The sequence below is a fragment of the Physella acuta genome, unplaced genomic scaffold (genome assembly GCF_028476545.2).
Source record: "Physella acuta isolate Inbredline_101_S28 unplaced genomic scaffold, ASM2847654v3 ptg000275l, whole genome shotgun sequence".
Lineage (NCBI taxonomy): Eukaryota > Metazoa > Mollusca > Gastropoda > Physidae > Physella > Physella acuta.
The window spans coordinates 8,465-35,327 of NW_026731794.1; the positions used below are offsets into that span (position 1 = coordinate 8,465).

A 26,863-nucleotide genomic window follows, 5' to 3' on the forward strand; every position below is an offset into this window, starting at 1 on the left:
AGGGTGACACCCCCACCTAGCCAGGTGAGGTAGGCTACTCCATTAGGTGCCACACAGGGTGACACCCGACCTAGCCAGGTGAGGTAGGCTACTCCATTAGGTGCCACACAGGGTGACACCCCCACCTAGCCAGGTGAGGTAGGCTACTCCATTAGGTGCCACACAGGGTGACACCCGACCTAGCCACGCCACTGAATAGGCCTACATATTCTTCTGAGTAAAATAAAAATTAAAAGACCTAACTGCTGATAACACACTTTTAATTTTTTCTTTAAAGGGAAACACAAAGAATTTCTTTACAAAGATAAAAGTATCATCACTAGAACTAAAAAGTATCATCACTACAACTAAAAAGTATCATCACTAGAACTAAAAAGTATCATCACTAGAACTAAAAAGTATCATCACTACAACTAAAAAGTATCATCACTAGAACTAAAAAGTATCATCACTAGAACAAAAAAGTATCATCACTACAACTAAAAAGTATCATCACTAGAACAAAAAAGTATCATCACTAGAACTAAAAAGTATCATCACTAGAACTAAAAAGTATCATCACTAGAACTAAAAAGTATCATCACTAGAACTAAAAAGTATCATCACTAGAACAAAAAAGCACCATCACTAGAACTAAAAAACTAAGCTAGTACAACTAGTACTACATCCACAGTGACACCCAGACCTTTCAGGAATGTTCTAGTGGCCACACACATGGGTATCAGACAAAATGGACTTTTATATACGAACTGGTAATTTGTGGGTCCAGGTCCATAAAAATGTCCACACATAAAATGTCCAGAGCACGTACTTGTCCACACATGAAATGTCCATGCAGATGTTCACACATAAAATGTCCATGTAGATGTCCACACATGAAATGTCCATGCAGATGTCCACACATGAAATGTCCATGTCCATGCAGATGTCCACACATGAAATGTCCATGTAGATGTCCACACATGAAATGTCCATGCAGATGTCCACACATGAAATGTCCATGTCCATGCAGATGTCCACACATGAAATGTCCATGTAGATGTCCACACATGAAATGTCCATGCAGATGTCCACACATGAAATGTCCATGCAGATGTCCACACATGAAATGTCCATGTAGATGTCCACACATGAAATGTCCATGTAGATGTTCACACATAAAATGTCCATGTAGATGTCCACACATGAAATGTCCATGCAGATGTCCACACATGAAATGTCCATGTCCATGCAGATGTCCACACATGAAATGTCCATGTAGATGTCCACACATGAAATGTCCATGCAGATGTCCACACATGAAATGTCCATGTCCATGCAGATGTCCACACATGAAATGTCCATGCAGATGTCCACACATGAAATGTCCATGCAGATGTCCACACATGAAATGTCCATGTAGATGTCCACACATGAAATGTCCATGCAGATGTCCACACATGAAATGTCCATGTCCATGCAGATGTCCACACATGAAATGTCCATGTAGATGTCCACACATGAAATGTCCATGCAGATGTCCACACATGAAATGTCCATGTAGATGTCCACACATGAAATGTCCATGTAGATGTCCACACATGAAATGTCCATGTAGATGTCCACACATGAAATGTCCATGCAGATGTCCACACATGAAATGTCCATGCAGATGTCCACACATGAAATGTCCATGTAGATGTCCACACATGAAATGTCCATGTAGATGTCCACACATGAAATGTCCATGTAGATGTCCACACATGAAATGTCCATGTAGATGTCCACACATGAAATGTCCATGTAGATGTCCACACATGAAATGTCCATGTAGATGTCCACACATGAAATGTCCATGTAGATGTCCACACATGAAATGTCCATGCAGATGTCCACACATGAAATGTCCATGCAGATGTCCACACATAAAATGTCCATGTAGATGTCCACACATGAAATGTCCATGTAGATGTCCAAAAATAAAATGTCCATGCAGATGTCCACACATAAAATGTCCATGTCCATGCAGATGTCCACACATGAAATGCAACTTCCAAAAACTCACCTATAAAACGAACACAAAACATTTGACTTGCAATCTAAATCCCCAGATTGATATTAGCTGTTGAATGAACTTCTGTTCAAACACTTTTTCAGATCAATTTGACGTTTGCATAAAGGCCGCCCTGGAAAAGAGAAATTTGGACTTAGTACAGAGTTGAATTCTCTTGAGGGAAAGTGATATTCCATTTGAAAATCCTCCCTCATTTAATGAACAGCTCCAGTGTTCTTATCTGCTCACTCATCCCCCCCCCCCCGATCAACGAGAAAAAATATATGGTTCTAAATGAAATAGATTAAGATACATTACCCAATGTGACCAATCCCCCCCCCCCCCCCCCCCACTGGTTTTGTCTAGTGTACAATTTGAAGATTGTGAGTGTGATCAGGAAAGTGACAGAATAAACTGACCAGTTTGTCCCACTTGAGTGATGGTTACGTCCACTAGACATTCATGCTGTTCAACATCTTCAGAGGGGAGGCTAAAGCTAAAGCAGCTGGGCTCTGATCTGTTGAGCTAAATACATAGTTACAGAGATAAGGACACAGTAGTCAAACAATGGGTTGAGGTAAATACATAGTTACAGAGATAAGGACACAGTAGTCAAACAATGGGCTGAGCTAAATACATAGTTACAGAGATAAGGAAACAGTAGTCAAACAATGGGCTGAGCTAAATACATAGTTACAGAGATAAAGACACAGTAGTCAAACAATGGGCTGAGCTAAATACATAGTTACAGAGATAAAGACACAGTAGTCAAACAATGGGTTGAGCTAAATACATAGTTACAGAGATAAAGACACAGTAGTCAAACAATGGGCTGAGCTAAATACATAGTTACAGAGATAAGGAAACAGTAGTCAAACAATGGGCTGAGCTAAATACATAGTTACAGAGATAAGGACACAGTAGTCAAACAATGGGTTGAGCTAAATACATAGTTACAGAGATAAGGACACAGTAGTCAAACAATGGGTTGAGGTAAACAATGGGCTGAGGTAAACAATGGGCTGAGCTAAATACATAGTTACAGAGATAAGGACACAGTAGTCAAACAATGGGCTGAGCTAAATACATAGTTACAGAGATAAAGACACAGTAGTCAAACAATGGGTTGAGGTAAACAATGGGCTGAGGTAAACAATGGGCTGAGGTAAACAATGAGTTGAGGTAAACAATGGGCTGAGGTAAACAATGGGCTGAGGTAAACAATGGGCTGAGGTAAACAATGGGCTGAGGTAAACAATGGGCTGAGGTAAACAATGAGCAACTCCAGTAAACCCTAGCACCTTTATCTGTCACATCAAATTTACAAAATATTCAAATACCTTTGTACAATTCCATTCTTTTTTTGGCTGAAATAAAAAACATGAAATTGTTTCAGTTCTTTATTCAAATAGTGGCTAGGTTTGTGTGCTAATATTTGACATTAATCCGTTTAATATGTATATATATATTCATAAATATATATATGCATATATATATATATATATAAAATAAGCAAATGTGTCAGTATTTATCCTTTATAAATGATGACACTGTTCATGAGTTTGGCATAAAGTTTTGGGAGTTGGTTGTTGTTGGGTTAACAATTGTGTATAAAAGTCATGTGGGACTCACCATGTTGATTTGAATGCTGGATATTTCAACTGAGATGTTCACAGAGCAAATGTCAATGTACCTGGAGAAATAGTGTACACAAACACACAAATGTCAATGTACCTGGAGAAATAGTGTACACAAACACACAAATGTCAATGTACCTGGAGAAATAGTGTACACAAACACACAAATGTCAATGTACCTGGAGAAATAGTGTACACACAGGCTTGTCCAAATTCTTTCAAATCAGAAGTTGATTATAAACAGTGTAGTGAAAAATAAAAAGCTCAAACTATTCAGTGTCTCTTTCAGGCATCTCCTCAGGAAGTGCCCCCCCCCCCCCCCCCCCCCCAGGAGAATCTACTGTCCCACAGAACAAAATGGAATTTATATAGAAAATATATACTTTTAGCAGTGTCTGGACCCCCGGAAATTTTAGTCCCCCCCCCCCCCCTTGGAGAAAAGTCTGGAAGAAACACTGCAGATCATTACGCCAACTAAGTTAAAATAGTGTCAGTATTGTTAGGTCCTGGTCCTTAGGGTTAGGGTTGAATTGTGAACATTTAGTTATGTCAGTATTGTTAGGTCCTTTTGTCATAACTAAAAGTTCTCAATTCATGTCTGTGATTGTCAAGTTTCCTGTCTGTGATTGTCAAGTTTCATGTCTGTGATTGTCAAGTTTCATGTCTGTGATTGTCAAGTTTCATGTCTGTGATTGTCAAGTTTCAAGTCTGTGATTGTCAAGTTTCAAGTCTGTGATTGTCAAGTTTCAAGTCTGTGATTGTCAAGTTTCAAGTCTGTGATTGTCAAGTGAAATGCTGGCAACTAACCTGAGGTAAACAGAGAAACATCCCCATGTTTTGCTGTACCCAACTAACCTGAGGTAAACAGAGAAACACCCCCATGTTTTGCTGTACCCAACTAACCTGAGGTAAACAGAGAAACACCCCCATGTTTTGCTGTACCCAACTAACCTGAGGTCAACAGAGAAACATCCACATGTTTTGCTGTACCCAACTAACCTGAGGTAAACAGAGAAACATCCCCATGTTTTGCTGTACCCAACTAACCTGAGGTAAACAGAGAAACACCCCCATGTTTTGCTGTACCCAACTAACCTGAGGTAAACAGAGAAACATCCCCATGTTCTGCTGTACCCAACTAACCTGAGGTAAACAGAGAAACATCCCCATGTTCTGCTGTACCCAACTAACCTGAGGTAAACAGAGAAACACCCCCATGTTTTGCTGTACCCAACTAACCTGAGGTCAACAGAGAAACATCCCCATGTTGTGCTGTACCCAACTAACCTGAGGTAAACAGAGAAACATCCCCATGTTTTGCTGTACCCAACTAACCTGAGGTAAACAGAGAAACATCCCCATGTTGTGCTGTACCCAACTAACCTGAGGTAAACAGAGAAACATCCCCATGTTTTGCTGTACCCAACTAACCTGAGGTAAACAGAGAAACATCCCCATGTTTTGCTGTACCCAACTAACCTGAGGTAAACAGAGAAACATCCCCATGTTGTGCTGTACCCAACTAACCTGAGGTAAACAGAGAAACATCCCCATGTTTTGCTGTACCCAACTAACCTGAGGTAAACAGAGAAACATCCCCATGTTTTGCTGTACCCAACTAACCTGAGGTAAACAGAGAAACATCCCCATGTTTTGCTGTACCCAACTAACCTGAGGTAAACAGAGAAACATCCCCATGTTGTGCTGTACCCAACTAACCTGAGGTAAACAGAGAAACATCCCCATGTTTTGCTGTACCCAACTAACCTGAGGTAAACAGAGAAACATCCCCATGTTTTGCTGTACCCAACTAACCTGAGGTAAACAGAGAAACATCCCCATGTTTTGCTGTACCCAACTAACCTGAGGTAAACAGAGAAACATCCCCATGTTTTGCTGTACCCAACTAACCTGAGGTAAACAGAGAAACATCCCCATGTTTTGCTGTACCCAACTAACCTGAGGTAAACAGAGAAACATCCCCATGTTTTGCTGTACCCAACTAACCTGAGGTAAACAGAGAAACATCCCCATGTTTTGCTGTACCCAACTAACCTGAGGTAAACAGAGAAACATCCCCATGTTGTGCTGTACCCAACTAACCTGAGGTAAACAGAGAAACATCCCCATGTTGTGCTGTACCCAACTAACCTGAGGTAAACAGAGAAACATCCCCATGTTTTGCTGTACCCAACTAACCTGAGGTAAACAGAGAAACACCCCCATGTTTTGCTGTACCCAACTAACCTGAGGTAAACAGAGAAACATCCCCATGTTGTGCTGTACCCAACTAACCTGAGGTAAACAGAGAAACATCCCCATGTTGTGCTGTACCCAACTAACCTGAGGTAAACAGAGAAACATCCCCATGTTGTGCTGTACCCAACTAACCTGAGGTAAACAGAGAAACATGCCCATGTTTTGCTGTACCCAACTAACCTGAGGTAAACAGAGAAACATCCCCATGTTTTGCTGTACCCAACTAACCTGAGGTAAACAGAGAAACACCCCCATGTTTTGCTGTAGTTTGGTGCTGTGATACTGTGGAGTGCTGTATTTTCCTGTGGGCTGTAGACAAAGTTTGCTATAGACTCAAACAGCATGGGGGCAGATGAAAGATTCTAGTCACTGACTGCTATTTAGTTCTTTTGTTCTCTACTTTTCAGTCATTCATAATTTGTCAATTTGACACTATCACTACCTCCCCCCCCCCCCCCCCCAACCTCATGAAAGCAGCAGTCCATGAAGACAGATTACAGATGACAATGAAAAGATCAAGCAGTCCATGAAGACAGATTACAGATGACAATGAAAAGATCAAGCAGTCCATGAAGACAGATTACAGATGACAATGAAAAGATCAAGCAGTCCATGAAGACAGATTACAGATGACAATGAAAAGATCAAGCAGTCCATGAAGACAGATTACAGATGACAATGAAAAGATCAAGCAGTCCATGAAGACAGATTACAGATGACAATGAAAAGATCAAGCAGTCCATGAAGACAGATTACAGATGACAATGAAAAGATCAAGCAGTCCATGAAGACAGATTACAGATGACAATGAAAAGATCAAGCAGAACTTGTTTCCTCCCCTTAGTTTGAAATCGTTTAAAAAATAAATTATCTGCGCCAATAACCGTCACTAAACATTGGGCGTGAACCACAGCTCACTAGACTGGTGGGGGTGGGGGTTATGATGATATGGTCTGTTGCCCATGCCTGTAGAGCAAGGGAAGGGGCGGAAGGAGGGTTAGATAGTTGGCTTGCTGTTACACTTTCTTAAATCTATAGTATGTTGTGTGTGCAGTGTTCTCTTACACTTTCTTAAATCTATAGTATGTTGTGTGTGCAGTGTTCTGTTAAACTTTCTTAAATCTATAGTATGTTGTGTGTGTAGTGTTCTCTTACACTTTCTTATAGTTTCTTTCAGTGTATGTCCATTGTATGCATAACAATAATTTGCAGTGATGGTGTAAAAACTTGATACTCTTACGTTATACTGTTCAGATATTTTATGTTTGTATATTTTAATGGTATCACCTGGTGCTGTTGTTTGCCACAAAATGTTTCTGTTGAGTGGTTTCACTCTGATGCTTTGTATATTTGTGTCAGGCGGTTTGTTTGTATATTTGTGTCAGGCGGTTTGTTTGTATATTTGTGTAAGGCGGTTTGTTTGTATATTTGTGTAAGGCGGTTTGTTTGTATATTTGTGTCAGGCGGTTTGTTTGTATATTTGTGTCAGGCGGTTTGTTTGTATATTTGTGTCAGGCGGTTTGTTTGTATATTTGTGTCAGGCGGTTTGTTTGTATATTTGTGTAAGGCGGTTTGTTTGTATATTTGTGTAAGGCGGTTTGTTTGTATATTTGTGTCAGGCGGTTTGTTTGTATATTTGTGTCAGGCGGTTTGTTTGTATATTTGTGTCAGGCGGTTTGTTTGTATATTTGTGTAAGGCGGTTTGTTTGTATATTTGTGTAAGGCGGTTTGTTTGTATATTTGTGTAAGGCGGTTTGTTTGTATATTTGTGTAAGGCGGTTTGTTTGTATATTTGTGTAAGGCGGTTTGTTTGTATATTTGTGTAAGGCGGTTTGTTTGTATATTTGTGTAAGGCGGTTTGTTTGTATATTTGTGTAAGGCGGTTTATTTGTATATTTGTGTAAGGCGGTTTGTTTGTATATTTGTGTCAGGCGGTTTGTTTGTATATTTTTGTCAGGCGGTTTGTTTGTATATTTGTGTAAGGCGGTTTGTTTGTATATTTGTGTAAGGCGGTTTGTTTGTATATTTGTGTAAGGCGGTTTGTTTGTATATTTGTGTAAGGCGGTTTGTTTGTATATTTGTGTAAGGCGGTTTGTTTGTATATTTGTGTAAGGCGGTTTGTTTGTATATTTGTGTAAGGCGGTTTGTTTGTATATTTGTGTAAGGCGGTTTATTTGTATATTTGTGTAAGGCGGTTTGTTTGTATATTTGTGTAAGGCGGTTTGTTTGTATATTTGTGTAAGGCGGTTTGTTTGTATATTTGTGTAATGCGGTTTGTTTGTATATTTGTGTAAGGCGGTTTGTTTGTATATTTGTTTATTTGTGTAAGGCGGTTTGTTTGTATATTTGTGTCAGGCGGTTTGTTTGTATATTTGTGTAAGGCGGTTTGTTTGTATATTTGTGTCAGGCGGTTTGTTTGTATATTTGTGTAAGGCGGTTTGTTTGTATATTTGTGCAAGGCGGTTTGTTTGTATATTTGTGTAAGGCGGTTTGTTTGTATATTTGTGTAAGGCGGTTTGTTTGTATATTTGTGTAAGGCGGTTTGTTTGTATATTTGTGTCAGGCGGTTTGTTTGGCCCCACCACAACTACAGTTAATGATTACCTTATAGAGGTACAGGTTGAAGATTTTGGACTTGTCTTGTCCCCACCACAGCTACAGCTACTGCCATCACTAGACAACAAAGTTAAACATTGGATTAGAATCTTATGGAACAATAGCATTTCATTGTATGCATAATCCTATACAGGATTAAGTCAGGTAAGATTAATTGTGTCCCTAATTAGTTCAAGGGGTATAGTAGTGATGGTGTCTTAGTTCCACATTCACTCAACAAGTTTCTCAAACTGTCACCCACAGGTAGATTAAGTCAGGTAACATTAATTGTGTCCCTAATTAGTTCAAGGGGTATAGTAGTGATGGTGTCTTAGTTCCACATTCACTCAACAAGTTTCTCAAACTGTCACCCACAGGTAGATAGACCCACCTTTTTATAGCCAAGAATGTCATGTCAAATGGACAGGTTTTGTCTGCCACAATCTGGTCCTGCTTCACCTGGGTGGAATCAAATGGATGGCAATTTACAAGTTGTAAATGTAGGGCAGCTGTTGTAAATGTAGGACAGCTGTTGTAAATGTAGGACAGTTGTTGTAAATGTAGGACAGCTGTTGTAAATGTAGGGCAGCTGTTGTAAATGTAGGGCAGCTGTTGTAAATGTAGGACAGCTGTTGTAAATGTAAGGCAGTTGTAAATGTAGGGAGGCTGTTGTAAATGTAGGGAGGCTGTTGTAAATGTAGGACAGTTGTTGTAAATGTAGGACAGCTGTTGTAAATGTAGGACAGTTGTTGTAAATGTAGGACAGCTGTTGTAAATGTAGGACAGTTGTTGTAAATGTAGGACAGTTGTTGTAAATGTAGGACAGTTGTAAATGTAGGACAGCTGTTGTAAATGTAGGACAGTTGTTGTAAATGTAGGACAGTTGTTGTAAATGTAGGACAGTTGTTGTAAATGTAGGGCAGCTGTTGTAAATGTAGGACAGTTGTTGTAAATGTAGGACAGCTGTTGTAAATGTAGGACAGTTGTTGTAAATGTAGGACAGCTGTTGTAAATGTAGGGCAGCTGTTGTAAATGTAGGACAGTTGTTGTAAATGTAGGACAGCTGTTGTAAATGTAGGGAGGCTGTTGTAAATGTAGGACAGCTATTATAAATTGGGGGGACGGGACATATGTCCCCAGGCGCTGACCTTAGGGGGGCGCCAAATTGAAAGTTTGAGGGGATGGGGGGTGCAAATGAAAAGTTCGTGGGGGGGGGGGGCGAAAGTTTGAGGAAGGGGGGTGCAAATTGAAAATTTGCTCCAGAGGGGGACGCCAAATTGAAAGTATGTCCCCGGGCGCCGGGAATGGTCGCTACGCATCTAGTTATAACTGTGACCAAAAGGATGCCGCTACAAGATTTATTCTGCTGATTCAGCAAGTCTGACTCACACTTGTTGGTGGATGTTTCTCACTTGATTGTTGACATTTCTGTCTGGGATATTTGCTCAAGGCTTCTATAGCTTCTGACCTGCCCTGTTAGAGACAGCAAACATAACATGGAACATTCAGACTGGGTTGTTAGACAACACATGGAACATTCAGACTGGGTTGTTAGCACATGGAACATTCAGGCTGGGTTGTTAGACAACACATGGAACATTCAGACTGGGTTGTTAGACAACACATGGAACATTCAGGCTGGGTTGTTAGTACATGGAACATTCAGACTGGGTTGTTAGACAACAAATGGAACATTCAGACTGGATTGTTAGACAACACATGGAACATTCAGACTAGGTTGTTAGACAACACATGGAACATTCAGACTGGGTTGTTAGCACATGGAACATTCAGACTGGGTTGTTAGACAACACATGGAACATTCAGACTGGGTTGTTAGCACATGGAACATTCAGACTGGGTTGTTAGACAACACATGGAACATTTAGACTGGGTTGTTAGACAACACATGGAACATTCAGACTGGGTTGTTAGACAACACATGGAACACTCAGGCTGGGTTGTTAGACAACACATGGAACATTCAGACTGGGTTGTTAGACAACACATGGAACATTCAGACTGGGTTGTTAGACAACACATGGAACATTCAGACTGGGTTGTTAGTACATGGAACATTCAGGCTGGGTTGTTAGACAACACATGGAACATTCAGACTGGGTTGTTAGCACATGGAACATTCAGACTGGGTTGTTAGTACATGGAACATTCAGGCTGGGTTGTTAGACAACACATGGAACATTTAGACTGGATTGTTAGACAACACATGGAACATTCAGGCTGGATTGTTAGCACATGGAACATTCAGACTGGGTTGTTAGTACATGGAACATTCAGGCTGGGTTGTTAGACAACACATGGAACATTTAGACTGGATTGTTAGACAACACATGGAACATTCAGGCTGGGTTGTTAGACAACACATGGAACATTTAGACTGGGTTGTTAGACAACACATGGAACATTCAGACTGGGTTGTTAGACAACACATGGAACACTCAGGCTGGGTTGTTAGACAACACATGGAACATTCAGGCTGGGTTGTTAGACAACACATGGAACATTCAGACTAGGTTGTTAGACAACACATGGAACATTCAGACTGGGTTGTTAGACAACACATGGAACATTCAGACTGGGTTGTTAGCACATGGAACATTCAGGCTGGGTTGTTAGACAACACATGGAACATTTAGACTGGGTTGTTAGACAACACATGGAACATTTAGGCTGGGTTGTTAGACAACACATGGAACATTCAGGCTGGGTTGTTAGACAACACATGGAACATTCAGACTGGGTTGTTAGACAACAAATGGAACATTCAGACTGGGTTGTTAGACAACACATGGAACATTCAGACTGGGTTGTTAGACAACACATGGAACATTCAGACTGGGTTGTTAGCACATGGAACATTCAGGCTGGGTTGTTAGACAACACATGGAACATTCAGACTAGGTTGTTAGACAACACATGGAACATTTAGGCTGGGTTGTTAGACAACACATGGAACATTCAGACTGGGTTGTTAGACAACACATGGAACATTCAGGCTGGGTTGTTAGACAACACATGGAACATTCAGACTGGGTTGTTATACAACACATGGAACATTCAGACTGGGTTGTTAGACAACACATGGAACATTCAGACTGGGTTGTTAGACAACACATGGAACATTCAGGCTGGGTTGTTAGACAACACATGGAACATTTAGACTGGGTTGTTAGCACATGGAACATTCAGGCTGGGTTGTTAGACAACACATGGAACATTCAGGCTGGGTTGTTAGACAACACATGGAACATTCAGGCTGGGTTGTTAGACAACACATGGAACATTCAGACTGGGTTGTTAGACAACACATGGAACATTCAGACTGGGTTGTTAGCACATGGAACATTCAGGCTGGGTTGTTAGACAACACATGGAACATTTAGACTGGGTTGTTAGACAACACATGGAACATTCAAGCTGGGTTGTTAGACAACACATGGAACATTCAGGCTGGGTTGTTAGACAACACATGGAACATTCAGGCTGGGTTGTTAGACAACACATGGAACATTCAGACTGGATTGTTAGACAACACATGGAACATTCAGGCTGGGTTGTTAGACAACACATGGAACATTCAGGCTGGGTTGTTAGTACATGGAACATTTAGACTGGGTTGTTAGACAACACATGGAACATTCAGGCTGGGTTGTTAGACAACACATGGAACATTTAGACTGGGTTGTTAGACAACACATGGAACATTCAGACTGGGTTGTTAGTACATGGAACATTTAGACTGGGTTGTTAGACAACACATGGAACATTCAGGCTGGGTTGTTAGACAACACATGGAACATTTAGACTGGGTTGTTAGACAACACATGGAACATTCAGACTGGGTTGTTAGACAACACATGGAACATTCAGACTGGGTTGTTAGACAACACATGGAACATTCAGACTGGGTTGTTAGAAAACATGGAACATTCAGACTGGGTTGTTAGCACATGGAACATTCAGGCTGGGTTGTTAGACAACACATGGAACATTCAGGCTGGGTTGTTAGACAACACATGGAACATTTAGGCTGGGTTGTTAGACAACACATGGAACATTCAGACTGGGTTGTTAGCACATGGAACATTCAGGCTGGGTTGTTAGCACATGGAACATTCAGGCTGGGTTGTTAGACAACAAATGGAACATTCAGGCTGGGTTGTTAGACAACACATGGAACATTTAGGCTGGGTTGTTAGACAACACATGGAACATTTAGGCTGGGTTGTTAGACAACACATGGAACATTCAGGCTGGGTTGTTAGACAACACATGGAACATTCAAGCTGGGTTGTTAGACAACACATGGAACATTTAGACTGGGTTGTTAGTACATGGAACATTCAGGCTGGGTTGTTAGACAACACATGGAACATTTAGACTGGGTTGTTAGACAACACATGGAACATTCAGACTGGGTTGTTAGTACATGGAACATTCAGGCTGGGTTGTTAGACAACACATGGAACATTCAGACTGGGTTGTTAGTACATGGAACATTCAGACTGGGTTGTTAGACAACACATGGAACATTCAGGCTGGGTTGTTAGACAACACATGGAACATTCAGACTGGGTTGTTAGTACATGGAACATTCAGGCTGGGTTGTTAGACAACACATGGAACATTTAGACTGGGTTGTTAGACAACACATGGAACATTCAGACTGGGTTGTTAGTACATGGAACATTCAGACTGGGTTGTTAGTACATGGAACATTCAGACTGGGTTGTTAGTACATGGAACATTTAGACTGGGTTGTTAGAAAACATGGAACATTCAGACTGGGTTGTTAGCACATGGAACATTCAGGCTGGGTTGTTAGACAACACATGGAACATTCAGACTGGGTTGTTAGTACATGGAACATTCAGGCTGGGTTGTTAGACAACACATGGAACATTCAGGCTGGGTTGTTAGAACATGGAACATTCAGGCTGGGTTGTTAGACAACACATGGAACACTCAGACTGGGTTGTTAGTACATGGAACATTCAGGCTGGGTTGTTAGACAACACATGGAACATTCAGGCTGGGTTGTTAGAACATGGAACATTCAGGCTGGGTTGTTAGACAACACATGGAACACTCAGGCTGGGTTGTTAGACAACACATGGAACATTCAGGCTGGGTTGTTAGACAACACATGGAACATTCAGACTGGGTTGTTAGCACATGGAACATTCAGGCTGGGTTGTTAGTACATGGAACATTCAGGCTGGGTTTATAACAGCACATGAAACATTCAGACTGGGTTGTTAGACAACACATGGAACATTCAGACTGGGTTGTTAGCACATGGAACATTTAGACTGGGTTGTTAGACAACACATGGAACATTCAGGCTGGGTTGTTAGACAACACATGGAACATTCAGACTGGGTTGTTAGACAACACATGGAACATTCAGACTGGGTTGTTAGACAACACATGGAACATTCAGACTGGGTTGTTAGACAACACATGGAACATTCAGGCTGGGTTGTTAGACAACACATGGAACATTCAGACTGGGTTGTTAGTACATGGAACATTCAGGCTGGGTTGTTAGACAACACATGGAACATTCAGACTGGGTTGTTAGCACATGGAACATTCAGACTGGGTTGTTAGTACATGGAACATTCAGGCTGGGTTGTTAGACAACACATGGAACATTTAGACTGGATTGTTAGACAACACATGGAACATTCAGGCTGGATTGTTAGCACATGGAACATTCAGACTGGGTTGTTAGTACATGGAACATTCAGGCTGGGTTGTTAGACAACACATGGAACATTTAGACTGGATTGTTAGACAACACATGGAACATTCAGGCTGGGTTGTTAGACAACACATGGAACATTTAGACTGGGTTGTTAGACAACACATGGAACATTCAGACTGGGTTGTTAGACAACACATGGAACACTCAGGCTGGGTTGTTAGACAACACATGGAACATTCAGGCTGGGTTGTTAGACAACACATGGAACATTCAGACTAGGTTGTTAGACAACACATGGAACATTCAGACTGGGTTGTTAGACAACACATGGAACATTCAGACTGGGTTGTTAGCACATGGAACATTCAGGCTGGGTTGTTAGACAACACATGGAACATTTAGACTGGGTTGTTAGACAACACATGGAACATTTAGGCTGGGTTGTTAGACAACACATGGAACATTCAGGCTGGGTTGTTAGACAACACATGGAACATTCAGACTGCGTTGTTAGACAACACATGGAACATTCAAGCTGGGTTGTTAGACAACACATGGAACATTCAGACTGGGTTGTTAGACAACACATGGAACATTCAGACTGGGTTGTTAGACAACACATGGAACATTCAGGCTGGGTTGTTAGACAACACATGGAACATTCAGACTGGGTTGTTAGACAACACATGGAACATTCAGGCTGGGTTGTTAGACAACACATGGAACATTCAGACTGGGTTGTTAGTACATGGAACATTCAGGCTGGGTTGTTAGACAACACATGGAACATTCAAGCTGGGTTGTTAGACAACACATGGAACATTCAGACTGGGTTGTTAGACAACACATGGAACATTCAGACTGGGTTGTTAGACAACACATGGAACATTCAGGCTGGGTTGTTAGACAACACATGGAACATTCAGACTGGGTTGTTAGTACATGGAACATTCAGGCTGGGTTGTTAGACAACACATGGAACATTTAGACTGGGTTGTTAGACAACACATGGAACATTCAGACTGGGTTGTTAGTACATGGAACATTCAGACTGGGTTGTTAGTACATGGAACATTCAGACTGGGTTGTTAGTACATGGAACATTCAGGCTGGGTTGTTAGTACATGGAACATTCAGGCTGGGTTGTTAGTACATGGAACATTCAGGCTGGGTTGTTAGACAACACATGGAACATTTAGACTGGGTTGTTAGACAACACATGGAACATTCAGACTGGGTTGTTAGACAACACATGGAACATTCAGACTGGGTTGTTAGACAACACATGGAACATTTAGACTGGGTTGTTAGAAAACATGGAACATTCAGACTGGGTTGTTAGCACATGGAACATTCAGGCTGGGTTGTTAGACAACACATGGAACATTCAGACTGGGTTGTTAGTACATGGAACATTCAGGCTGGGTTGTTAGACAACACATGGAACATTCAGGCTGGGTTGTTAGACAACACATGGAACATTCAGACTGGGTTGTTAGTACATGGAACATTCAGGCTGGGTTGTTAGACAACACATGGAACATTCAGGCTGGGTTGTTAGACAACACATGGAACATTCAGGCTGGGTTGTTAGAACATGGAACATTCAGGCTGGGTTGTTAGACAACACATGGAACATTCAGGCTGGGTTGTTAGACAACACATGGAACATTTAGACTGGATTGTTAGACAACACATGGAACATTCAGACTGGGTTGTTAGCACATGGAACATTCAGGCTGGGTTGTTAGACAACACATGGAACACTCAGGCTGGGTTGTTAGACAACACATGGAACATTCAGGCTGGGTTGTTAGACAACACATGGAACATTCAGACTGGGTTGTTAGCACATGGAACATTCAGGCTGGGTTGTTAGTACATGGAACATTCAGGCTGGGTTTATAACAGCACATGAAACATTCAGACTGGGTTGTTAGACAACACATGGAACATTCAGACTGGGTTGTTAGCACATGGAACATTTAGACTGGGTTGTTAGACAACACATGGAACATTCAGGCTGGGTTGTTAGACAACACATGGAACATTCAGACTGGGTTGTTAGACAACACATGGAACATTCAGACTGGGTTGTTAGACAACACATGGAACATTCAGACTGGGTTGTTAGACAACACATGGAACATTCAGGCTGGGTTGTTAGACAACACATGGAACATTCAGACTGGGTTGTTAGTACATGGAACATTCAGGCTGGGTTGTTAGACAACACATGGAACATTCAGACTGGGTTGTTAGCACATGGAACATTCAGACTGGGTTGTTAGTACATGGAACATTCAGGCTGGGTTGTTAGACAACACATGGAACATTTAGACTGGATTGTTAGACAACACATGGAACATTCAGGCTGGATTGTTAGCACATGGAACATTCAGACTGGGTTGTTAGTACATGGAACATTCAGGCTGGGTTGTTAGACAACACATGGAACATTTAGACTGGATTGTTAGACAACACATGGAACATTCAGACTGGGTTGTTAGACAACACATGGAACACTCAGGCTGGGTTGTTAGACAACACATGGAACATTCAGGCTGGGTTGTTAGACAACACATGGAACATTCAGACTAGGTTGTTAGACAACACATGGAACATTCAGACTGGGTTGTTAGACAACACATGGAACATTCAGACTGGGTTGTTAGCACATGGAACATTCAGGCTGGGTTGTTAGACAACACATGGAACATTTAGACTGGGTTGTTAGACAACACATGGAACATTCAGGCTGGGTTTATAACAGCACATGAAACATTCAGACTGGGTTGTTAGACAACACATGGAACATTCAGACTGGGTTGTTAGCACATGGAACATTTAGACTGGGTTGTTAGACAACACATGGAACATTCAGGCTGGGTTGTTAGACAACACATGGAACATTCAGACTGGGTTGTTAGACAACACATGGAACATTCAGACTGGGTTGTTAGACAACACATGGAACATTCAGGCTGGGTTGTTAGACAACACATGGAACATTCAGACTGGGTTGTTAGTACATGGAACATTCAGGCTGGGTTGTTAGACAACACATGGAACATTCAAGCTGGGTTGTTAGACAACACATGGAACATTCAGACTGGGTTGTTAGACAACACATGGAACATTCAGACTGGGTTGTTAGACAACACATGGAACATTCAGACTGGGTTGTTAGACAACACATGGAACATTCAGGCTGGGTTGTTAGACAACACATGGAACATTCAGGCTGGGTTGTTAGACAACACATGGAACATTCAGACTGGGTTGTTAGCACATGGAACATTCAGGCTGGGTTGTTAGACAACACATGGAACATTTAGACTGGGTTGTTAGACAACACATGGAACATTCAGGCTGGGTTGTTAGACAACACATGGAACATTTAGACTGGGTTGTTAGACAACACATGGAACATTCAGACTGGGTTGTTAGACAACACATGGAACATTCAGACTGGGTTGTTAGTACATGGAACATTCAGGCTGGGTTGTTAGACAACACATGGAACATTCAGACTGGGTTGTTAGACAACACATGGAACATTCAGACTGGGTTGTTAGTACATGGAACATTCAGGCTGGGTTGTTAGACAACACATGGAACATTTAGACTGGGTTGTTAGACAACACATGGAACATTTAGGCTGGGTTGTTAGACAACACATGGAACACTCAGGCTGGGTTGTTAGACAACACATGGAACATTCAGGCTGGGTTGTTAGTACATGGAACATTCATGCTGGGTTGTTAGTACATGGAACATTCAGACTGGGTTGTTAGACAACACATGGAACATTCAGACTGGGTTGTTAGTACATGGAACATTCAGGCTGGGTTGTTAGTACATGGAACATTCAGGCTGGGTTGTTAGTACATGGAACATTCAGACTGGGTTGTTAGACAACACATGGAACATTCAGACTGGGTTGTTAGTACATGGAACATTCAGACTGGGTTGTTAGACAACACATGGAACATTCAGACTGGGTTGTTAGTACATGGAACATTCAGGCTGGGTTGTTAGACAACACATGGAACATTTAGACTGGGTTGTTAGACAACACATGGAACATTTAGACTGGGTTGTTAGACAACACATGGAACATTCAGACTGGGTTGTTAGACAACACATGGAACATTCAGGCTGGGTTGTTAGTACATGGAACATTCAGACTGGGTTGTTAGACAACACATGGAACATCCAGACACAATAGACATTACCACAGCATTGGTCCTAGAGATCTGGGCCACCAGCCACCCCCCAATGGAGTCAATGTTGACTTGAGTTTCATGTTCCAAGAAAACAAGCAGAGCATAGGCTGTAGCCTCCACAGAGTTGACCTGAGATTTTGTACTATTTGCAGCTTGGTTGTGTAACTCTGGCAATGGTAGACAAGTCACTTTAGTTTTGTTGTACTGACCTAATAGTTTTGTTGTACTGACCTAATAGTTTTATTGTACTGACCTAATAGTTTTATTGTACTGACCTATTAGTTTTGTTGTACTGACCTAATAGTTTTGTTGTACTGACCTATTAGTTTTGTTGTACTGACCTTATAGTTTTGTTGTACTGACCTACTGACCTTATAGTTTTGTTGTACTGACCTTATAGTTTTGTTGTACTGACCTATTAGTTTTGTTGTACTGACCTATTAGTTTTGTTGTACTGACCTAATAGTTTTGTTGTACTGACCTAATAGTTTTGTTGTACTGACCTAATAGTTTTGTTGTACTGACCTAATAGTTTTGTTGTACTGACCTAATTGTTTTGTTGTACTGACCTAATAGTTTTGTTGTACTGACCTAATAGTTTTGTTGTACTGACCTACTGACCTTATAGTTTTGTTGTACTGACCTAATAGTTTTGTTGTACTGACCTAATAGTTTTGTTGTACTGAACTACTGACCTAATAGTTTTGTTGTACGGACCTTATAGTTTTGTTGTACTGACCTAATAGTTTTGTTGTACTGACCTAATAGTTTTGTTGTACTGACCTAATAGTTTTGTTGTACTGACCTAATAGTTTTGTTGTACTGACCTACTGACCTAATAGTTTTGTTGTACTGACCTAATAGTTTTGTTGTACTTACCTAATAGTTTTGTTGTACTGACCTAATAGTTTTATTGTACGGACCTTATAGTTTTGTTGTACTGACCTAATAGTTCTGTTGTACTGACCTTATAGTTTTGTTGTACTGACCTAATAGTTTTGTTGTACTGACCTAATAGTTTTGTTGTACTGACCTAATAGTTTTGTTGTACTGACCTAATAGTTTTGTTGTACTGACCTAATAGTTCTGTTGTACTGACCTAATAGTTTTGTTGTACTGATCTAATAGTTTTGTTGTACTGACCTACTGACCTAATAGTTTTGTTGTACTGACCTAATAGTTTTGTTGTACTGACCTAATAGTTTTATTGTACTGACCTAATAGTTTTGTTGTACTGACCTAATAGTTTTGTTGTACTGACCTATTAGTTTTGTTGTACTGACCTAATAGTTTTGTTGTACAGACCTAATAGTTTTGTTGTACTGACCTAATAGTTTTGTTGTACTGACCTAATAGTTTTGTTGTACTGACCTATTAGTTTTGTTGTACTGACCTAATAGTTTTGTTGTACTGACCTAATAGTTTTGTTGTACTGACCTAATAGTTCTGTTGTACTGACCTAATAGTTTTGTTGTACTGACCTAATAGTTCTGTTGTACTGACCTAATAGTTTTGTTGTACTGACCTACTGACCTTATAGTTTTGTTGTACTGACCTAATAGTTTTGTTGTACTGACATAATAGTTTTGTTGTACTGACCTAATAGTTTTGTTGTACTGACCTAATAGTTTTGTTGTACTGACATAATAGTTTTGTTGTACTGACCTAATAGTTTTGTTGTACTGACCTAATAGTTTTGTTGTACTGACCTAATAGTTTTGTTGTACTGACCTAATAGTTTTGTTGTACTGACCTAATAGTTTTGTTGTACTGAGCTAATAGTTTTGTTGTACTGACCAAATAGTTTTGTTGTACTGACCTACTGACCTAATAGTTTTGTTGTACTGACCTAATAGCTTTGTTGTACTGACCTAATAGTTTTGTTGTACTGACCTAATAGTTTTGTTGTACTGACCTAATAGTTTTGTTGTACTGACCTAATAGTTTTGTTGTACTGACCTACTGACCTAATAGTTTTGTTGTACTGACCTAATAGTTTTGTTGTACTGACCTAATAGTTTTATTGTACTGACCTTATAGTTTTGTTGTACTGACCTAATAGTTTTGCTGTACTGACATAATAGTTTTGTTGTACTGACCTAATAGTTTTGTTGTACTGACCTAATAGTTTTATTGTACTGACCTAATAGTTTTATTGTACTGACCTAGTAGTTTTGTTGTACTGACCTAATAGTTTTGTTGTACTGACCTAATAGTTTTGTTGTACTGACCTAATAGTTCTGTTGTACTGACCTAATAGTTTTGTTGTACTGACCTAATAGTTTTGTTGTACAGACCTAATAGTTTTGTTGTACTGACCTAATAGTTTTGTTGTACTGACCTAATAGTTTTGTTGTACTGACCTATTAGTTTTGTTGTACTGACCTAATAGTTTTGTTGTACTGACCTAATAGTTTTGTTGTACTGACCTAATAGTTTTGTTGTACTGACCTAATAGTTTTGTTGTACTGACCTAATAGTTTTGTTGTACTGACCTAATTGTTTTGTTGTACTGACTTAATAGTTTTGTTGTACTGACCTAATAGTTTTGTTGTACTGACCTAATAGTTTTATTGTACTGACCTAATAGTTTTATTGTACTGACCTTATAGTTTTGTTGTACTGACCTAATAGTTTTGTTGTACTGACCTAATAGTTTTATTGTACTGACCTTATAGTTTTGTTGTACTGACCTTATAGTTTTGTTGTACTGACCTAATAGTTTTGTTGTACTGACCTAATAGTTTTGTTGTACTGACCTAATAGTTTTGTTGTACTGACCTAATAGTTTTGTTGTACTGACCTAATAGTTCTGTTGTACTGACCTAATAGTTTTGTTGTACTGACCTAATAGTTTTGTTGTACTGACCTACTGACCTAATAGTTTTGTTGTACTGACCTAATAGTTTTATTGTACTGACCTTATAGTTTTGTTGTACTGACCTAATAGTTTTGTTGTACTGACATAATAGTTTTGTTGTACTGACCTAATAGTTTTGTTGTACTGACCTAATAGTTTTGTTGTACTGACCTAATAGTTTTGTTGTACTGACCTAATAGTTTTGTTGTACTGACCTAATAGTTCTGTTGTACTGACCTAATAGTTTTGTTGTACTGACCTAATAGTTTTGTTGTACTGACCTAATAGTTTTGTTGTACTGACCTATTAGTTTTGTTGTACTGACCTAATAGTTTTGTTGTACTGACCTACTGACCTAATAGTTTTGTTGTACTGACCTAATAGTTTTGTTGTACTGACCTAATAGTTTTGTTGTACTGACCTAATAGTTTTGTTGTACTGACCTAATAGTTTTGTTGTACTGACCTAATAGTTTTGTTGTACTGACCTAATAGTTCTGTTGTACTGACCTAATAGTTTTGTTGTACTGACCTAATAGTTTTGTTGTACTGACCTAATAGTTTTGTTGTACTGACCTAATAGTTTTGTTGTACTGACCTACTGACCTAATAGTTTTGTTGTACTGACCTAATAGTTTTGTTGTACTGACCTAATAGTTTTGTTGTACTGACCTAATAGTTTTGTTGTACTGACCTAATAGTTTTGTTGTACTGACCTAATGGTTTTGTTGTACTGACCTATTAGTTTTGTTGTACTGACCTAATAGTTTTGTTGTACTGACCTAATAGTTTTGTTGTACTGACCTAATAGTTTTGTTGTACTGACCTATTAGTTTTGTTGTACTGACCTAATAGTTTTGTTGTACTGACCTAATAGTTTTGTTGTACTGACCTAATAGTTTTGTTGTACTGACCTAATAGTTTTGTTGTACTGAACTACTGACCTAATAGTTTTGTTGTACTGACCTAATAGTTTTGTTGTACTGACCTAATAGTTTTATGGTACTGACCTAATAGTTTTGTTGTACCGACCTAATAGTTTTGTTGTACTGACCTACTGACCTAATAGTTTTGTTGTACTGACCTAATAGTTTTGTTGTACTGACCTAATAGTTTTGTTGTACTGACCTAATAGTTTTGTTGTACTGACCTAATAGTTTTGTTGTACTGACCTAATAGTTTTGTTGTACTGACCTATTAGTTTTGTTGTACTGACCTAATAGTTTTGTTGTACTGACCTAATAGTTTTGTCGTACTGACCTAATAGTTTTGTTGTACTGACCTAATAGTTTTGTCGTACTGACCTAATAGTTTTGTTGTACTGACCTAATAGTTTTGTTGTACTGACCTAATAGTTTTGTTGTACTGACCTAATAGTTTTGTTGTACTGAACTACTGACCTAATAGTTTTGTTGTACTGACCTATTAGTTTTGTTGTACTGACCTTATAGTTTTGTTGTACTGACCTTATAGTTTTGTTGTACTGACCTACTAGTTTTGTTGTACTGACCTAATAGTTTTGTTGTACTGACCTAATAGTTTTGTTGTACTAACCTATTAGTTTTGTTGTACTGACCTAATAGTTTTGTTGTACTGACCTAATAGTTTTGTTGTACTGACCTAATAGTTTTGTTGTACTGACCTAATAGTTTTGTTGTACTGAACTACTGACCTAATAGTTTTGTTGTACTGACCTAATTGTTTTGTTGTACTGACCTAATAGTTTTGTTGTACTGACCTACTGACCTAATAGTTTTGTTGTACTGACCTAATAGTTTTGTTGTACTGACCTACTGACCTAATAGTTTTGTTGTACTGACCTACTGACCTAATAGTTTTGTTGTACTGACCTAATAGTTTTGTTGTACTGACCTAATAGTTTTGTTGTACTGACCTAATAGTTTTGTTGTACTGACCTAATAGTTTTGTTGTACTGACCTATTAGTTTTGTTGTACTGACCTAATAGTTTTGTTGTACTGACCTAATAGTTTTGTTGTACTGACCTAATAGTTTTGTTGTACTGACCTAATAGTTTTGTTGTACTGACCTATTAGTTTTGTTGTACTGACCTTATAGTTTTGTTGTACTGACCTAATAGTTTTGTTGTACTGACCTAATAGTTTTGTTGTACTGACCTAATAGTTTTGTTGTACTGACCTAATAGTTTTGTTGTACTGACCTATTAGTTTTGTTGTACTGACCTTATAGTTTTGTTGTACTGACCTAATAGTTTTGTTGTACTGACCTAATAGTTTTGTTGTACTGACCTAATAGTTTTGTTGTACTGACCTAATAGTTTTGTTGTACTGAACTACTGACCTAATAGTTTTGTTGTACTGACCTATTAGTTTTGTTGTACTGACCTTATAGTTTTGTTGTACTGACCTTATAGTTTTGTTGTACTGACCTACTAGTTTTGTTGTACTGACCTAATAGTTTTGTTGTACTGACCTAATAGTTTTGTTGTACTAACCTATTAGTTTTGTTGTACTGACCTAATAGTTTTGTTGTACTGACCTAATAGTTTTGTTGTACTGACCTAATAGTTTTGTTGTACTGACCTAATAGTTTTGTTGTACTGAACTACTGACCTAATAGTTTTGTTGTACTGACCTAATTGTTTTGTTGTACTGACCTAATAGTTTTGTTGTACTGACCTACTGACCTAATAGTTTTGTTGTACTGACCTAATAGTTTTGTTGTACTGACCTACTGACCTAATAGTTTTGTTGTACTGACCTACTGACCTAATAGTTTTGTTGTACTGACCTAATAGTTTTGTTGTACTGACCTAATAGTTTTGTTGTACTGACCTAATAGTTTTGTTGTACTGACCTAATAGTTTTGTTGTACTGACCTATTAGTTTTGTTGTACTGACCTAATAGTTTTGTTGTACTGACCTAATAGTTTTGTTGTACTGACCTAATAGTTTTGTTGTACTGACCTATTAGTTTTGTTGTACTGACCTAATAGTTTTGTTGTACTGACCTAATAGTTTTGTTGTACTGACCTAATAGTTTTGTTGTACTGACCTAATAGTTTTGTTGTACTGAACTACTGACCTAATAGTTTTGTTGTACTGACCTAATTGTTTTGTTGTACTGACCTAATAGTTTTGTTGTACTGACCTAATAGTTTTGTTGTACTGACCTAATAGTTTTGTTGTACTGACCTAATAGTTTTGTTGTACTGACCTATTAGTTTTGTTGTACTGACCTTATAGTTTTGTTGTACTGACCTAATAGTTTTGTTGTACTGACCTAATAGTTTTGTTGTACTGACCTAATAGTTTTGTTGTACTGACCTATTAGTTTTGTTGTACTGACCTAATAGTTTTGTTGTACTGACCTAATAGTTTTGTTGTACTGACCTAATAGTTTTGTTGTACTGACCTAATAGTTTTGTTGTACTGAACTACTGACCTAATAGTTTTGTTGTACTGACCTAATTGTTTTGTTGTACTGACCTAATAGTTTTGTTGTACTGACCTACTGACCTAATAGTTTTGTTGTACTGACCTAATAGTTTTGTTGTACTGACCTACTGACCTAATAGTTTTGTTGTACTGACCTACTGACCTAATAGTTTTGTTGTACTGACCTAATAGTTTTGTTGTACTGACCTAATAGTTTTGTTGTACTGACCTACTGACCTAATAGTTTTGTTGTACTGACCTAATAGTTTTGTTGTACTGACCTAATAGTTTTGTTGTACTGACCTAATAGTTTTGTTGTACTGACCTATTAGTTTTGTTGTACTGACCTAATAGTTTTGTTGTACTGACCTAATAGTTTTGTTGTACTGACCTAATAGTTTTGTTGTACTGACCTAATAGTTTTGTTGTACTGAACTACTGACCTAATAGTTTTGTTGTACTGACCTAATTGTTTTGTTGTACTGACCTAATAGTTTTGTTGTACTGACCTACTGACCTAATAGTTTTGTTGTACTGACCTAATAGTTTTGTTGTACTGACCTACTGACCTAATAGTTTTGTTGTACTGACCTACTGACCTAATAGTTTTGTTGTACTGACCTAATAGTTTTGTTGTACTGACCTAATAGTTTTGTTGTACTGACCTACTGACCTAATAGTTTTGTTGTACTGACCTAATAGTTTTGTTGTACTGACCTAATAGTTTTGTTGTACTGACCTAATAGTTTTGTTGTACTGACCCAATAGTTTTGTTGTACTGACCCAATAGTTTTGTTGTACTGACCTAATAGTTTTGTTGTACTGACCTAATAGTTTTGTTGTACTGACCTTCATCCAAGAAAGCCTTGAGATCTGCGTGTGTGGCCTGCTGATGAAACAAGTGAAGTGCATACGTGACTTTAGCTCGCACCAGAGTTTGATTGGCCAGGCCAAGGTTGTCTTCTAGAAACACAGCCAGGTACGCTTGAAGGACAAGATCTTCTTCCTACAACAACAAAACTTCTGTAAACACAGCAAGTTTCACATTAGGGTCCATCTAGCAAATTTTAACCAGAATAAAAACATTGTTTTACCTTCTCTGATCTATTACACTGAATAAATGCAATCAAAACTTCAGCTGCCAGCATCAGTCTAGAGTCCAAAGTCTCCTGAAAAAAAAACATAATTTTTTTTAACAACCATTTAATTTATATATATACACACACACACACACACACGTGTGTGTGTGTAACTAGTGTAGTTACAAAAACAACATATTTGTCAACAAGGACAAGTTCAATGCCAAAACCGAACCGAGCTATGGGTAACTAGTGGAAAGTTACCCACGCCACAATTGATAACAATGTAATAGTTGTCTGTCAACAAGGACAAAACTGAACAGAGTTATTAAGCAACGGTGATATACACAAGTTGTGATGTAGCTGGTCTGACTATATGTAGGTCTGACATGTCAACAAAAAGTGACACTTTGATGCAACCAACTCTGTAAACAGATGAACTAACCAATATGAGATATGACGCAATTGGTGGTACCAAAATAGGATAGTTTGACTTTCATAGACATTGTTGACAACACCCGATGGACAGCTGGGTGTGTCAGGGGGTGTGTCAGGGGGTGTGTCAGGGGGTGTGTCAGGGGGTGTGTATATAAGCAGGATGGACAGCTGGGTGTGTCAGGGGGTGTGTCAGGGGGTGTGTATATAAGCAGGATGGACAGCTGGGTGTGTCAGGGGGTGTGTATATAAGCAGGATGGACAGCTGGGTGTGTCAGGGGGTGTGTCAGGGGGTGTGTATATAAGCAGCGCTACTTTTGGGTTTGTGTTGAGGCAGAGAATGATTGGGCACTGAAATGCTGAGAGATAGAGAATGAATAGAATCAGAGAGAGAGAGAGCGCTAGAATCAGAGAGAGAGAGAGAGAGCGCTAGAATCAGAGAGAGAGAGAGAGAGCGCTAGAATCAGAGAGAGCGAGCTATCTGTTGTTGTGAATGTTGTTGGTATGTAGTCACATACATGTCACAATAGTAGACATGAACTATCTTCCAAATTCCAACAATAAGGCATTTTAGAGAACTATTGTCAAAG

At 39.2% G+C, this 26,863-nt stretch overlaps 1 protein-coding gene across 3 annotated transcripts in view; it reads right to left on the reverse strand.

Annotated features, from left to right (window-relative positions):
• Positions 1–2,039: 2,039 nt before the first annotated feature.
• LOC131939342 (complement C3) overlaps positions 2,040–26,863 on the reverse strand; it is a 71,816-nt gene continuing 46,992 nt past the window's right edge. For 2 of the 3 annotated variants that reach the window (XM_059297599.1, XM_059297600.1), the window contains exons 27-37: positions 25,854–25,928; positions 25,609–25,765; positions 18,493–18,650; positions 9,913–9,996; positions 8,915–8,982; positions 8,533–8,601; positions 6,157–6,237; positions 3,665–3,725; positions 3,373–3,399; positions 2,452–2,557; positions 2,040–2,165 (exon numbers count right to left, since the gene is read on the reverse strand). In XM_059297599.1, coding sequence (XP_059153582.1) covers positions 2,098–2,165; positions 2,452–2,557; positions 3,373–3,399; positions 3,665–3,725; positions 6,157–6,237; positions 8,533–8,601; positions 8,915–8,982; positions 9,913–9,996; positions 18,493–18,650; positions 25,609–25,765; positions 25,854–25,928 — 954 coding nt within the window. In that variant the 3' untranslated portion in view covers positions 2,040–2,097. Of the gene's footprint in view, positions 2,166–2,451; positions 2,558–3,372; positions 3,400–3,664; positions 3,726–6,156; positions 6,238–6,409; positions 6,895–8,532; positions 8,602–8,914; positions 8,983–9,912; positions 9,997–18,492; positions 18,651–25,608; positions 25,766–25,853; positions 25,929–26,863 lie in introns of those variants that run through there. The other variant, XM_059297601.1, reaches the window with a different exon arrangement.